The sequence below is a fragment of the Syngnathus typhle genome, linkage group LG10 (genome assembly GCF_033458585.1).
Source record: "Syngnathus typhle isolate RoL2023-S1 ecotype Sweden linkage group LG10, RoL_Styp_1.0, whole genome shotgun sequence".
NCBI classification, from domain to species: Eukaryota; Metazoa; Chordata; class Actinopteri; order Syngnathiformes; family Syngnathidae; genus Syngnathus; species Syngnathus typhle.
Window position 1 is genome coordinate 12777957 of NC_083747.1, and position 15190 is coordinate 12793146.

Consider the following 15190-nt stretch of genomic DNA (forward strand, 5'->3'; position numbering starts at 1 on the left):
TGAGTCCGAAGTCATTTTTCAATTTGTTCACAACACCGGTCGGATGGAAAGACTCGCCCCCCCCACCCCCCACCCCTGGTTTCAGGCAACCTTGGACTCGCAACATAAGTAACAAAGCAGTGGTGCCCTTTGTGTGTCTGCTCGCTCTTGTTGAAAACCGAGACCCCGTTCTAGACCGGTTTAGTCGACCTCAAGATCATAATGAAAATAGTCAGGTCGATCAGTGGATTCTTGTTTTCTCCTTTTGTTGCTTAATACTGATCAATTGCTTCCCATTGTGACGTGCGGTAAAAATGAAAGAAAATATCACGTTGGTTTTCAAAATTTGCATTATTTATTAAGTACATTGTCAATAGGATTGCCACTCGGTTCCATTTCACTCAATTGCAGGTTTCCCTGCTTGGGTGGCAAATAAGTCACGCGCTTCTTCTCAAATCGAGTCACTTTGCTACAAAGTAGGATGAGCTGGCCAGGGAGTGTTTACAAGCAATGCCGAAAGGAAAAGGCACGTTCACGGAGGAGTTGAATCAAAGATTCAATAAAAAATATACTATTCATGATCCTATTTGTATTATAGATATTATGAATAAAAAGTATTCTACATGTTTTGTGCTTTTGCACTCGAGGCCTGCGAGGCTCAATTGGAGACGCTTTCCCCTCATTTCTCCCAGATTCATTTGCTCATCGTCTCCTGGTTCATTTTCATTCAAAAGCACGTCCGCTAAATGTGTTTTCTCATGTTCTCTGAAATTCAACACAAATTCTGAGAGGCGTGGATGGAAAAGCTTCTGTAGTCTTGTGTATACTTGAACATAAATTGAGTGACACCTCATTGAATTCCAACTTTCATACTTGGATTTAATTATTTATATTTACTGTTAAACGAGTTGGCTGCTTTGCGCTGTTGTTCACGTCCAGAACATTTACAAAGTCACAAACACTAAAGGAATCAAAGGCTGTTTTTTTTGTTTTTTTTGGTCATACACACACGCGCGCGCCACTCCCCACGTCGCTTGAGTGCTTTGAGATGACTAGCTTCGTATGTGACGTGTTTGACGTACGCGGCGTGTGGGCGTGGCCTGCCTCTGGGTCCGAGCAGGGTGCACGGAACGTTCATTTTTTTCTTGACTAGAATCCACTTGCCTACTCGCAGTGAGGCGACTGACTTATCGTTTCTTTTCTCCCGACTGCAATCGTTGCGACCCTCAGTGAGAGGTTCAGATTTTCCTCCAACATGTGGAGAGAACTAAACCGTGTTCTTCTCCAGATTGCCATATTTTGGACATGTGCTTCAGGTAAGCAATTTGTATCTTTAGTCCATTGAAACAACAGTAAAGAGCTGGAATGTACTGTACTGTGAGTTAGCACGACGGCATCTGCTTATATTCTAACATTACGGTGCCTGAGATAAAAATTTAAAAAAATCATTGCAATGTCACACATTTGGACGACAAAAACTTGAAAGAATCCTCATTATTCGGACACTTTGATGTAGTTGCTGTGTACGTCAATTCTCCCGGACCGGACCTTTCTAGTTATCGAGGCTTGCCTTTATCATCATTTTCATCATTCATGTGGGCTGAAACCGTTGAGTCAAGTGTCTTTGCGTTTTCTTACGAGCCCCGCTTGTGAATTTTATAAGTGCGCACTGGCTGTCAGGATGATGTATTGAAGTTGAGCATATAACTTGAAAATATTCAATCTAAAATTGCTCTTTTATTTTGAAAACCGAATGTATTTTTACATTTTATGTATGTTTATATGTGCTGTCGCGTTACTGGGCTTTTCCTTCCATCTCTTTTTTTTTTTTACTTTCGTTTTTCCTTCGTTTTTCCTTCGCTCTGTTTTTGTTTTTTAAAAAAAATGTATTCCTAAAACATGGGCACGCTTGGAATTCAGGAGCGGCTGATTGGACTTTGTGACACGTAGATGAGTTGCACCGTTAGGGTTAAAGACAGAGAATGTCAACAAGACACAAGAATAATAATAATAAATGATATATAATAATAGTGATAATACTAGTTTAATAATAGTAATACATATAATAATAATAATAAATAAGAATAATCATTTCTTACAATATATTATGCACATGTGTATATATATATACACATGTGCATAATATATTGTAAGAAATGATTATTATAGACAAGATAATTCTTGGCGCCCCTATTATAAGAATAATTTCATGATTTATATGAGCTAATTATAATGAATAATAATCAATCATTATTAGTCATTATTATTAAGTTTCTTACAGTCCTTGATAGAGTATTAGCAATCATTTCTTACAGCCCCTTTATACAATAGATATTTCTTAGCATTGTGTTATATTAATAATTATATTGTAATTATATTATTAATAATACACCTTCGTGTCTGGTCTGTTGTCATCAAAAAAAGTTGCAACACAGTTGTGCAGTTCATAATATCGCTGTGCATCATCAAAATGTGTCGGCATATGTTTTCAAAGATTGCAAAATCGATTTTATGAGACTCTGATTTCAATGCGTGTTCATTTCTCCGTGTGAATCGCAGAGCGCATCTGAAATTGCATTTGCCCCCCAGAGTCCATGCTTATTAGGTTTGATTGATTGATTGATTGATTGATTGATTGATTCATTCATTAAGCCCGCAGTTTAAAAGCCCTTCTTCTCCATGAAACACTGAGTCAGGCCTGGCTTGCTTGGCTTTGTATTTGGATATTAGGAAGGGCGGGCGGACGGGCTTCTTGAGCTAAGAAGGGGGGAGCGGTCCAACTGTTGCAACGTGTTCCATTCGATTGAGTTGCGTTGTGCTTTAGCACCCTCCAGTGGTGAAATGTGTGATGACCTGATTTGAGCTTAAGTCATTGGTCATCGATATGCCACACGTGCGTAACTGGTGGGTGGGGTAATTGCTGACGCTGAAGATGATGATGGCATCTTTTAAGTGGAACAACTTGCACCATTGGTGGTTGACGACATACTTTTTGCCCCACTGTATGTACATCTGAAGCTTAGTATCATCACTTTGGGGCAATTGTGTGCAATCCTTGGCAGGCGTAAGTGATGCTTTTATGCAAACAATCAGCAGCTCCACTTTGCTGCATGGCGCTGGCTGGACCCAAAAATGGAGGACAGGCAAGTTTTTGGAAGGGGCCAAAGCGACAATGGGCATTGTACCCCCCATCCCCCACCCCACCCCTGACAGAATCCTCGTGCATTTGGTTGAGATGCCCCCAATGAAGAGCACAGAATAAAAACATGCAAGTGTTCCATCAGTGTCCGCCTGATCCCCAAATTGTGCCTTCAGCCAACAAGTGTCTTTCCGGGTGGCTCGAGCACGGCACCAGCTGCTACAAGAAGGAGGTGGAGACGCCCAACGGTTGGCTGGGGGCCCGGCACCACTGCGTCTGGCAGGGCGGCGACCTGCTCTCCATCACCTCCTCGGCCGAGGAGGACTTTGTGAAGGGCACCATGGGCAAGGACACTCGCTTCTGGCTGGGACTCTCCAACCAGGTGAGACGGAAGCAGTCGTGGACTCTGCAGCGACAAATGGAACTCTTTTCTTCTTCCCCCCCCCCAGAAATGCGACGACGTCTGGTGTCGCTTTGTAGCCGGAAGCCAGGAGCTGATCTGGTCTGATGGCGAGACAACGACATACACCAACTGGGCCTCAGACCAATTTAAAAGGTAAGAAGTCACGTCTTCGCATGCTGTTGTCAGGCGGACACGCGTAAAGGTTCTGGAACCAATTTTGAGAACGAGCACTCAAGGAAAAATAGGATAATGTTCCTTTTTATAATCTACCGACAGCGCCGACGTCGCGTCCTGCGCCTACGTCAACCAAGGAGCTTATCTTTTGCCTGGGAAGTGGAGGTCTGGCTCCTGCGCTTCCTCGTTGGCCTACATGTGCAAACGGCCGCAGAGTAAGTCTGCGCGTCCGTGGTCACGTTGCTGATGAAAGGTGAGATGCGCAAACGGGTCTTTTTTTTGCAGGCTGCCCGGAGGGACGGACGTGTGCCTCCAATACTGGTTCTGCTGTAATGAAGAGTGAGTTCCAGCACGCTTAATTGCCCTTTAACCATCTCGTCATGGTTTCCTCCTCAATGTTTTTCTTTGTGGCCTCAGCTTCCGACTGCGACGATGGCAACTTCCTTTATGGCGATGATTGCTATCTTTTTGACGCGACGATTAGAACTTGGGAGGATGGCGAGAAGTTTTGTCTCGCCCGGCGAGGCCACCTGGCGAGCATACACTCTGAGGAAGATGCCCGATTCATTATTGGTGAGCACCAAGAAGAACCGCCACAGTCGTCATTTGGCTGAAGCTCTTCTTGCCCTGAAGCTCTTGTTCTCCTTCCTTTCATCAAGATCACATAACTTACTGGCAAACATGGGTGGGAGAAAAGAAGAAGGGCAACAACTACGAGTGGACTGACGGAACAGCTTCTTTTGTAAGTGGATTGCTGAAGGCCTTTGGAAAAGTCATGTTGCAGGCATCCATCCGTCTTGTCTAGAGGCATCGGGCAGCCGCTTACAAAGTATTGGCGCTCTGATTTTAGAGAGGAGGCGGTTAAGATGATATATCCTGGACGGTGGCTCGGGTTTGTCTTTAGGTCTTCAGGGTTAGTTGCTTTGTGCACCTTTTGGGTTGCCAGGGCGGGCGGGCACAATGTTTTATTGCGATGTTCATACTACTTTGACTGACAGGGTTAGTTGCTTTGTGTCAGGGTGGGCACAATGTTTTATTGCAATGTTCATACTACTATGACTGACAAAGTGAACCCAACAACCAAAGTGAAACTTTAATGAGAGAAGGTACGAAAACGCTGCAAGTGAGGAAATGCGGCGGGAAGATGACCACATTGAATGCAACACGCTAAAGTTCTGTCCAAAATCTCATCCGCAGGACTACGGAAAAACGAAGTACTACTCCAGTGGTGACTGTTCATTGTTGGAAGCCGACAAATACCTGTACAGACACAGTGGATGCCACCAGACACGCCGAGCGGTCTGCAAAACAGGTGCAAACGTCCCTCCCGAGCGTCCCTTTTGGATGCGTGAAGCTTTTGCTCATATTCGCTCCCCTTTTTCTGCAGCCAAGCGCGGAGGGCCTCCACAGCTGCCACCATTAGTCGGCCAGCCGGGTAGGTGTCTCGCACTGCCGCCGTCTTACGCGGCCTTGCGCCGTCTTACGCCGTCTGGCTCGCAGACTGGACTCAGAAATGCGGCTGGTGGCTGGACGACTCCGAGAGCGACTTCTGCTACCTGATGATCCGCCAGCCCACTAAGACCTGGCAGAAGGCGCAAGACGACTGCCAACGCCTCCAAGGGAACCTGCTCAGCATCACCAACGACCATGAGCAGAGCTTCGTAAGCGGTAGGCGGCCATGAATTGAAATATTGGCCATGAACAAGTTGTTGTTGTTATATGTTCATTTTGAACCTATTTAAAACATGAAAATAGGAAAATAAAACACCACTTTAAAGTGCCATATCTAAGTCACTGAAACAAACAACCCAAAATCCCCAACAACAAACAATGCTCGAGTGTAGTCAGTATGTGTGTAGTCAGTTTTGTCTTTTTTTCCCCCCCTCATTCATGTTAAAAAAACAGTTTTTCGACACTTTTTTGGAACACTTGTGTTTGCCCTATTTTCATGCTCATTTTCCAGTCCATTCCATAATTTCACCCTACAAACGACGGTTATACCCTTACTTTTTATCGTTGTTCAGACTTTTCCACTCTGAAAATTCTCTTCCCTTCTCAGATGATAGCCACCATGCCTGCCTTTCCAGAAAGAAATTTATACCTTTATACCTTGCTGTGTACATGTAATTTGAGCTGTCTTGTGTTTGATCACATCCCTGAGTGCGAAACGTTTGTCTGGTATTATAAAAAGTGCGTTTGTATGCTCCTTGTTATTTTTCCTATTGCTTGACTTATTTGGTGTTACCCCGTATTTCCACACAGTCGTTCAGATATGGCAATATGTAGGTATCTGGAGTCCGGATTGCTTCTTGCTTTCCTCAGAATTGCCATAACCTTTGACATTTTTGTTTTTACATGATTGATTAATGTGTGATTTCCAGCAGCTTTTTATTGTCAACAGTCACGCCCAGGAATTTTCTTACAGAAACTCTTTCTTTCATATCATTGTCAATTTTTACTTCGATTTATACCTGACAAATAATTTTGTTGTTGGCAGTTTGGTTTTACAGTAAACCACGTATTCATTTCTGTGGTGATTGTTGGTTTCCATAAGCTGCTGTAAATTGTCCCCAGCGCAATAGATGTTTGTATCATCATCATCGTCATTTCATGATGTTGGATACACAAGTCGTTGAAGAGGCCCAAGGGCAGAGGTTGTTCACCTGTTATGGGATACATGATCTCCAGACTTTTTACAAATCGCTGCCTGTTGCTTAAGTAGCTCCTCAGCCAGTCCAGACCAACTACTCTGATGCCGTGATTTACTGGGTCAAAGGCTTTTGGTTGATGAAAATCCCAATAACTTGTTTTTTGATCATCTGATGTTCTCTATTAAGACCCATTAGTGTTCTTCTGGAATCCATATTGACTGTCAGCTAAAAGCTTCTTTTTTTTTTTTTCATTCTCGTCTCGTTTTTCTGTGAACAGTTTTTTTTTTATCGCTCTCGCTCTCTCTCTCTCGCTCTCTCTCTGTCTCTCTCTCTCTGTCTCTCTGTGTGTGTGTGTGTGTGTGTGTGTGTGTGTGTGTGTGTGTGTGTGTGTGTGTGTGTGTTTTATCTCTCACACACACATGCAATATCCGCATTTTTTTTTTGTCAGATGCTGGTTGAGGTCTGATCCCCTCAGCCGTCTACCCTGTTTCAGTAGCTCCAACTTGTGTTTGCAAACCGCACTGTTATTGCTTCTTTGGTTTTAATATTTCTCGATGGTCCCCCCGTCTAACTCGATTCATTTTGAGCTGAGAGTCGATCACCCGGAGCTCAACGGATGACGCGTCCTCCTCACTCGGCTCCTCTTGATGATGTCGTTCATTCTGGTACAGGTTACTTCAAAGCTCTGATGAAAGCATCCTCTCTGTGGTTGGGCGCCAATGTCCCCATCAGTGGCAAAGGCAGCACGTGGGCTGACGGAGCCTCGTTCACTTACGTCCGCTCGACTTCAGGTCTGCCGGAGACGGTTGTCTGCTGCCATTTGGAGGAACGGAGGAGCACTGAGATCTTCTCTCCCGCCCCCCAGGTACCCCCGATGGAAATTGTCTTAACTTCCTCACTGGCAACGGCAACTGGGAGTACGAATCGTGCAACAAGGAGAGAGGTTACGTCTGCAAGAAAAGAGGAAATGGTAAGTGAGAGGCAACGCCCCACCGACCGTCATCGCCCCTTGATGTCTGTCTGTGCCTTGATTTCTATTTTTCCTTTCCTCTTGCAGTCAAGCCTACACCGGCTCCTGACTGTAAGTCACCTTCGACTGCGTCGAAAACCATGACCCTGGAGTCCCACCATGCCAACCAACAAATTCTGTGCTTTTTCGTTTTTATGAAGTACTCAGCCACCTGTTGAATGTTTTTTGCATCGTTGTACCTTGTACAGCGGCACTTTGGTTGTTTCTCAAGTGCGAAGATGAATGTTCCGGAATCCTTTTCAAAATGTAAACGTCTCTGGTGCCATTGGGCTAAGCTAACCAAGTCGAGTCCCGGATCTTCCAATTTGCCCGAGAAAATGTAGATTTGGCCAACCGTGACCCGCAAATTGCACCTTTGCTCAAAATGGTGGACTGAAGGGCAAAAACAGGAGTGTGCTCTGAACTGTTCCCCAAATTGTGCCCTCAGCCAGCAAGTGTGCTCCCGGGTGGGTCGACCACGGCACCAACTGCTACAAGAAGGAGGTGGTGACGCCCAACGGTTGGCTGGGGGCCTGGCACCACTGCGTCCGGATGGGCGGCAACCTGCTCTCCATCACCTCCTCGGCCGAGGAGGACTTTGTGAAGGACACCATGGGCAAGGACACCCCCTTCTGGCTGGGACTCTCCAACCAGGTGAGACGGAAGCGCAAGCGGCCGTCGACTGTTGCGACAAGTGGGACTGTTGTTCTTTTTCCCCCCAGAAATGCGACAAGTTCTGGTGTCGCTTTGAAAGCGGGAGCCAGAAGCTGACCTGGTCCGATGGCGAGAACACGACACACACCAACTGGGCCTCAAATCAACTCGAAAGGTAAGCCGTAACAACTTTGCATGCTGTTGTCAGGCGGAGGAGCCAATTTTGAAAAGGGCCACTTGGGGAAAGGGAAAAAAAAAAAAAACGGTAATTGCTTGTTTCTTTTCTCCCGACAGCGCCGACGTTGCGTCCTGCGCCTACGTCAACCAAGGGGGAGGGGGTGAGCCCGGCAAGTGGCGGTCTGGCTCCTGTCTTTCCTCGTTGGCCTACATGTGCAAACGGCCGCTGAGTAAGCCTGCACGTTTGTAATCAGGTTGACTTTGAGAAGAGAAAAGCTCAAACAGGTCCTTTTTTATGCAGACTGCCCGAAGTGTTCGCTCAAAAGTGGTCCTGCTGTAGTGACGAGTGAGTTGCAGCACACTTATTTGCACTTGAACATCTTGTCATGGTCATGTTTTTCTTTGTGGCCCCAGCCTCCGACTGCCACGACAACACCTTCCGCTATGGCGATTATTGTTATCGTTTCGAGAAGACGCTTAAAACCTTTGACGATGCTGAGAAGTTCTGTCTTTCCCGGGGAGGCCACCTGGCTAGCGTCCACTCCAAGAAAGAGGCCCAATTTGTGTATGGTGAGCACCAAGAGCAACCGCCGCTGTCGTCATTTGACTGAAGCTCTTTTTGCCCTGAAGCTCGTGTTCTCCTTCCTTTCCTCCAGAGCACTCGCGGACCTCACAATCTCCTTTCGTGGGACTCAAGAAGACAACGGGCGACGACTACGAGTGGAGTGACGGAACAAGTTTTGTAAGTGAATTGCCTTTTTCAAAAGATGAGTTGGGAAAGTCCAAATTTGAGCAGGGTAAAAAAGAGGGGAGAAATGCCGCTCGAGGCTTCATCGATTGGATTGTTTTGGAGGGGAAATGGGTAAAACTTGGGCGCGAGTGAGCGATTGCCGAGGAAGGGCGTTGGGAAGCCGAGCAGACAGAGTCCAACACGCTCATGTCGTCCACAGAACTACGACGATTGGCAAGATGACACCACGGGGGACTGCGCGTTCCCAAATTCTGTTGGGAAGTTGAGTGCCAGCCCCTGCAACACGCAGCGGCCATTTGTCTGCAAAAGAGGTGCAAACGCCCCTCCCGAGTGCCCCTTCTGCACACATCAAGCATTTGCTCATATTTGCAAATAACACACCCCCTTACCCCGCAGCCAAGCACGGAGGGCCTCAACAGCTGCCACCATCAATCGGCCAACTACGTAGGTGTCGTTGCGCACTGCAGCCGTCTTACCCCATCGGCACGCCGTCGTATGCTGTCTTATGTCTGGATTGCAGGCTGGACTGAGAAATGCGGCTGGTGGCTGGACAACCCCTCGGACGACTTCTGCTACCGGTTCAACTTTCAGCCCGCCAAGACTTGGCAGGAGGCGCAAGCCGACTGCAAAGGCCGCCAAGGGAACCTGCTCAGCATCGCCAACTCGGAGGAGCAGGGCTTCGTACGCGGTAGGGGGCCATGAATTCAAATATAGTGGCCTTGAACAAGTGGCTCAATTCTTATTCTCCGACATGAAGCAAACGAGAAATAGAAGCTAAAGTAAATCGAAAAAGGCGTCATGTCTTAGTACGCGGTCTTCATACGCGGTAGGCTGGCCATGAGTTTGCTAAGTCTCAAAACCTGATAAACCCGAGCGAGATATGGCCAGCGTTGCTCGGTTGTTGTTTTTTTTGTTGTTGTTTCACTCTGTTGCAGTATTGTTAGCGCTTTGTCACGGCTGTGCCGCACCCATCAAGTTGTAATGCAGGGTCAAGTGTGAGTCGTTTTGGAATCTTGCATGTTCTCCTCGGGATCCAAAGGTATCGCCAAGCTTCTGGCGATGAATGATGACGCCTCCCTGTGGTTGGGCGCCGACGCCTCCATCAAGCGTGACGGCGACAAGTGGACTGACGGATCCTCCTTCTCTTACCTCCAGCCAAGTGCAGGTCGGGCTGAGGCTTTTGTCAGCTGCACTTTGGAGGAACGGATGAGCGCTCTGATCTTGTTTCCCTCCCTCCAGGTGTCACTGAAGGGGGGAAATGTCTTTTCTTGCTCACTGGCAGCGGCGACTGGAAGCGCGACAAGTGCGGCAAGAAGAGAGGCTACGTCTGCAAGAAAAGAGGTAAGTGAGATGTGACGCCCCGCGGTGGACCGTCATCACGTGTCGACATCCACGTTCTGGTTCCCGCTTCTAGGAAAGACACATCAGCTGCCGCCACATGACGGTAAGTCGCCTTCAACGTCTCTGTAAAAAAAGACGGAGAGAAGTCAACGGTTGTGCTCTCACAGGCTACAAGGAGGAGCTTGTCTGCCAAGACAATTGGAACTCCCTCGAATGTCCCGATGAAAGAGTCATCCGCATACGGTCGGCTTTCCATGGACGGAGGCGTGGCGACGTCTGTCCGAGTGGCGGCGGATCACGCGGTAAGAATCCTCCAGTGGCATCGTTGTTTTTGGCTCGCTGTCACGAGCTTTTCACACGCCGTCAGCGTTGGCGGTAACTCGCTTGTAACATAGAACTCAATATCAACATGCATGGACGTGTGAGCGATGGCAATAGAAAATGTTTATCTGACCTTTGAATAAAAATAGAAAACGATGAAAAAGAGCTAAGCCGGGCGCTTTTTGGATTGCTCTTTTTCTAATAGTCATTAACCATTCAAATCCCCTACGTCCTGTGACAAGTTGAAGTCAGTATGTAAGTGTGCGAATAAAATGCGCGTGAAATGGTGGTGTGTTGTCACTTGCAGATGAATGCAGGGTGGAAGGGGCTCTCCGTCGCTTCAGAGAATTGTGTGACAACTATCAGATTTGCCCCATTTACCCCATTTACTTTACGGATACGGACTCCTGCCCTGGTGTCTCCAAATACCTCCGCGTCGTCTACAGCTGTGAGAAGAAAGGTGGGCTTCACATCCTGACACTTGCCCATGATGTGCCAAGGAAAGAATCCAACGGATCACCAGATAGAGCGTCGGCTAGGAACGGGTGACCAGACATGAGAATGAATGAGCGAGCGTTCCTTCCACATTGTCTTTTTTGTGTCTTTCCTCAGTGTGTCTTGATAGTCTGGGCATCGCTGACGGGAGAATCCCAGACTCCTCTTTTTCAGCCTCTTCCTCTGCGATCAATGCCGAACCTCACAAAGCACGTCTGGGGGGCAGCGGTTGCTGGAGATCCTCCGAAATGTGTACGTAAAAACAAAAGTTGTGGTTTGGTATCCTGAGCAATGGAATGCCTTCCGCCCTCAGTCGGCAGCTGGATCCAGGTGAACCTCGGCGAGAACTTCAAGGTGACAGGCATTAAGACCGAGAGGTGTACATACCAATTGCAAAGTTCCAGCGTATTTGCGATGCAGTTCAGTATTGACGGAAGGACTTGGGATGACCACCCAAAGCAGGTGAGTGGCTGCTGACTCTCGACTTTGTCGTCCAGGCTGCTGTCGTTCCTTGCAAACGCGCGTGTTTTGTTTCCAGCCTTCTTTGGGGACGTATATTCTAACCAGGCCCGTGTTCGCCCAGTACATCCGCCTCCTGCCAATGTTTTTGGGCCTACGCTTTGACGTCTTAGGGTGCACGTCTGACGACACCCCTAGCAGTGAGTACGACGTTTGGAGTGCAGTGAGAAACTAGCAAGAAACGGGCTTTGATTTTTCCCTTCTGACCCACAGACATCTTATGCAGCAGCACAGCCACCGACCTCAGCCTCGACGGTTCAATGACGTGAGTCAGACTTGGTATGACGTTTTCTTGCCGAAAAGCCTCCTTATGAAACAAACTACTTCCGCAGGGTGCGGTGCCCACTGGGCTGTGCCCAAGCCGGCTACAAGGTCTACGGAACACGGCTCTACAAACAGGTATGTTAATTACCGCGCGACCTGCAAGCGGAGTTCTTGTTCTATGTCTGAGACGTTCTCTTGAGTGCAGGACTCAAACATCTGCGCGGCCGCTATTCACTTCGGCGTCATTGAGAACGAGATTGGAGGAGATGTGACTTTGCTGAAGAGACTGCCACAGAAAGCCTACAACAGCGCCACCTGTAACGGAATCGTCTCGAAAGTGTGCGTGCTCCGCTTTCACTGGCGAATCCACTCAAAGATGCCCGGCTCATTCTCACTTTACTCTCTGCAGATATGTTGAGAAATTGGCTCCGTCTCGGTCTTACACTTTTGCTGACATGGGTGAGTAGAATGTCCAGAATAAAAAGCATTTCTTCACCTGACGCCATCTTGCACGCAGAGCCGAGATGCTTGGGACCTGACTGGGAGGAGTTTGCGGACTTCTGCTACAAACGTTTTAATGATACAAAGACGTGGTACGGCGCTCGACACTCCTGCTGGGGTCTCGATGCCAATCTGGTGTCCATTCGCTCCGAGGCTGAGCGGGATTGGCTGCACGACCTCGTGAAGCTTGGTGCGTGCGCGCTAGGCGTCGCTCACATCTGCTCGATATCTGCCATATCTGGAAAGCGAATGAGAGCTCTGTTGCTGTTTGTCCTCTGCAGCCCCCGGAGACGCGTGGACCGGACTGAACGACCTGGTCAATCGCGGCAGATTCGTGTGGTCGGACCGCCGGAAGGTGACCTTCACCAACTGGGCTCCGGGAAAACCTGCCGGCCTGATGGAGAATTGCGTGGCCACCGTGAGCCAGGTAGGTGCAGAAAAGATTGACCCGCTCGCCGAAGACAAGTTTAGATTTAAAATCAATCTCGTTTTGACTTTCAGTCTGGCAAATGGAAGGGGATGTCCTGCATGGAATTAAACGGCTACGTGTGCAAGATGCCCACAGCGCGTTATCCGCTGGATTTGGAAAGTGCCAATGGAAGTTGCGGGTAATCCTATGAATGCAATTGACCTTGCATGATCATTCTGCTTGGTTTACCATGCATCTTGATTGACTGATTGATTTACCATGCATTATTGTGATTGATTAACCATGCATTAGTCGTCTTGTTAGTTATCATGCATTCTTCTTCTTGACTTAACATGTGATATTGTGATTTACCATGCATTATTATTATTTTGTTCAATTTACCATGCATTATTATGATTGATTAACCATGCATTAGTCGTCTTGTTAGATTGACCACGTGTTATTATTCTGTTTAAGTTACCATGCATTCTTCTTCTTGACTTAACATGTGATTGTGATTTACCATGCATTATTATTATTTTGTTCAATTTACCATGCATTATTATGATTGATTAACCATGCATTAGTCGTCTTGTTAGATTGACCACGTGTTATTATTCTGTTTAAGTTACCATCCATCTTCTTCTTCTTGACTTAACATGTGATATTATGATTTACCATGCAATATTATTATTTTGTTCAATTTACCATGCATTATTATGATTGATTAACCATGCATTAGTCGTCTTGTTAGATTGACCACGTGTTATTATTCTGTTTAAGTTACCATGCTTTCTTCTTCTTGACTTAACATGTGATTGTGATTTACCATGCATTATTATTATTTTGTTCAATTTACCATGCATTATTATGATTGATTAACCATGCATTAGTCGTCTTGTTAGATTGACCACGTGTTATTATTCTGTTTAAGTTACCATGCATTCTTCTTCTTGACTTAACATGTGATTGTGATTTACCATGCATTATTATTATTTTGTTCAATTTACCATGCATTATTATGATTGATTAACCATGCATTAGTCGTCTTGTTAGATTGACCACGTGTTATTATTCTGTTTAAGTTACCATCCATCTTCTTCTTCTTGACTTAACATGTGATATTATGATTTTCCATGCAATATTATTATTTTGTTCAATTTACCATGTTATTCTCTTAGATTTACCATGCATTTTCATAATTGATATTTCATTTACTTATTGTTAAATTTACCATGCATTATTATTCCATCTGTTGTTTGACCATGTTTAATTGACCCCAAAAAAACAATAAAATAAGAAAGACAATTGGTGTCACCTGTTAACTCATTGAATAGTTTACTGATTTGGACAGGGCAATTTTATAATCTGGTCAATTAGATCATACTTTATTACTCCTGATGTACGATTATTAGTCAGACCTCCTCATGACGCCATTTCGGTGCATTTTTGCATGGCTCTTTGTAACAATCTGGAAAAAGAGATGCTCTCTATTGCTTTCCACGTCATGAAATCTATCCATTGTCCTGAAGTGCTTATCCTCACGCAGCTAGCCTATTCCAGCTGGGGGCACATCCTGAACTGGGTGCCAGGCAGTGGCAGGACTCACATCATTCCTATCCCCCCTTCCAAAAAAATAAAAAAAATAAAAACAAGTAGGAGCGGTCAATCGGCCTATCATGAATGTTTTTGAAATGTGGGAGGAAACCTGCGCATGCAAACATGCAAACCCCACACGAGATGGCACTATAGCCTGCGCTTAATGTACTGCACAAATCAAGCATTAGATGTCAAAATCCCACCACACTAGTGTCATGTAAAAAAAAAAAAGTCACAAGATGACAACCATGGAAACAAATTGATGGCATCATGACCCCTGACTGTTTCATGCAAAGGTGTGCACTGCACTTTTGAAGCACTGAACCGAACTGACCCAAATTGCAAATAGGCTACATAAAATACATCATGCTCACTGAGGTACCTCTTTTTTTTTGCTTTTGAAAGCTTTTGATTGCACAGACCACTAGTGGTAAGGCTAGGATTGGACAAACCTTCACACATCATAATACAAGGGAAGCAAACTAACTCAAAACCTACATTTCGCATACGCAAGCAGAAATAACAAATGGTCACATGATAAAGATTTAATTGCAGGCAAACAATACTATAAATATCATCAGCACACAATATAGTATCAAAGAACGTTCTTTTTGACAGCCTCTGTGGTTGCCAATAAACAGTCCTTGAGTGTCAGATGACGACGGATCCTTCATGCAGTGGACTTGAGCCACAGACAGATGGCGATATTTTGCTTCTTTAAACATACTGACATTTCCGATGCTCACCTGCTCTCGACTTTTTAACTTGCAGCAAAACGGGAACACTTGTAAGAAACACAAAGAA

The 15190-nt window shown here is 46.0% G+C and overlaps 1 protein-coding gene across 1 annotated transcript; it reads left to right on the top strand.

The window, feature by feature from the left end:
- Positions 1 to 1139: 1139 nt before the first annotated feature.
- LOC133161564 (macrophage mannose receptor 1-like) lies at positions 1140 to 14087 on the top strand. The gene is made up of 37 exons (XM_061290139.1): positions 1140 to 1295; positions 3295 to 3500; positions 3568 to 3674; positions 3798 to 3910; positions 3981 to 4034; positions 4113 to 4268; positions 4355 to 4437; positions 4893 to 5007; positions 5083 to 5130; positions 5196 to 5363; positions 7018 to 7137; positions 7212 to 7316; positions 7404 to 7427; positions 7804 to 8009; positions 8078 to 8184; positions 8304 to 8416; positions 8488 to 8532; positions 8601 to 8756; positions 8843 to 8928; positions 9137 to 9248; positions 9334 to 9381; positions 9458 to 9625; positions 9977 to 10102; positions 10177 to 10278; positions 10352 to 10381; positions 10446 to 10580; positions 10907 to 11059; positions 11212 to 11346; positions 11408 to 11556; positions 11633 to 11753; positions 11827 to 11878; positions 11946 to 12012; positions 12083 to 12216; positions 12287 to 12336; positions 12395 to 12568; positions 12660 to 12805; positions 12880 to 14087. The coding sequence occupies exons 1-37, from the start codon at positions 1235 to 1237 to the stop codon at positions 12988 to 12990; spliced, it is 4086 nt and encodes a 1361-aa protein (XP_061146123.1). The 5' UTR covers positions 1140 to 1234; the 3' UTR covers positions 12991 to 14087.
- The last annotated feature ends 1103 nt before the right edge of the window (positions 14088 to 15190 follow it).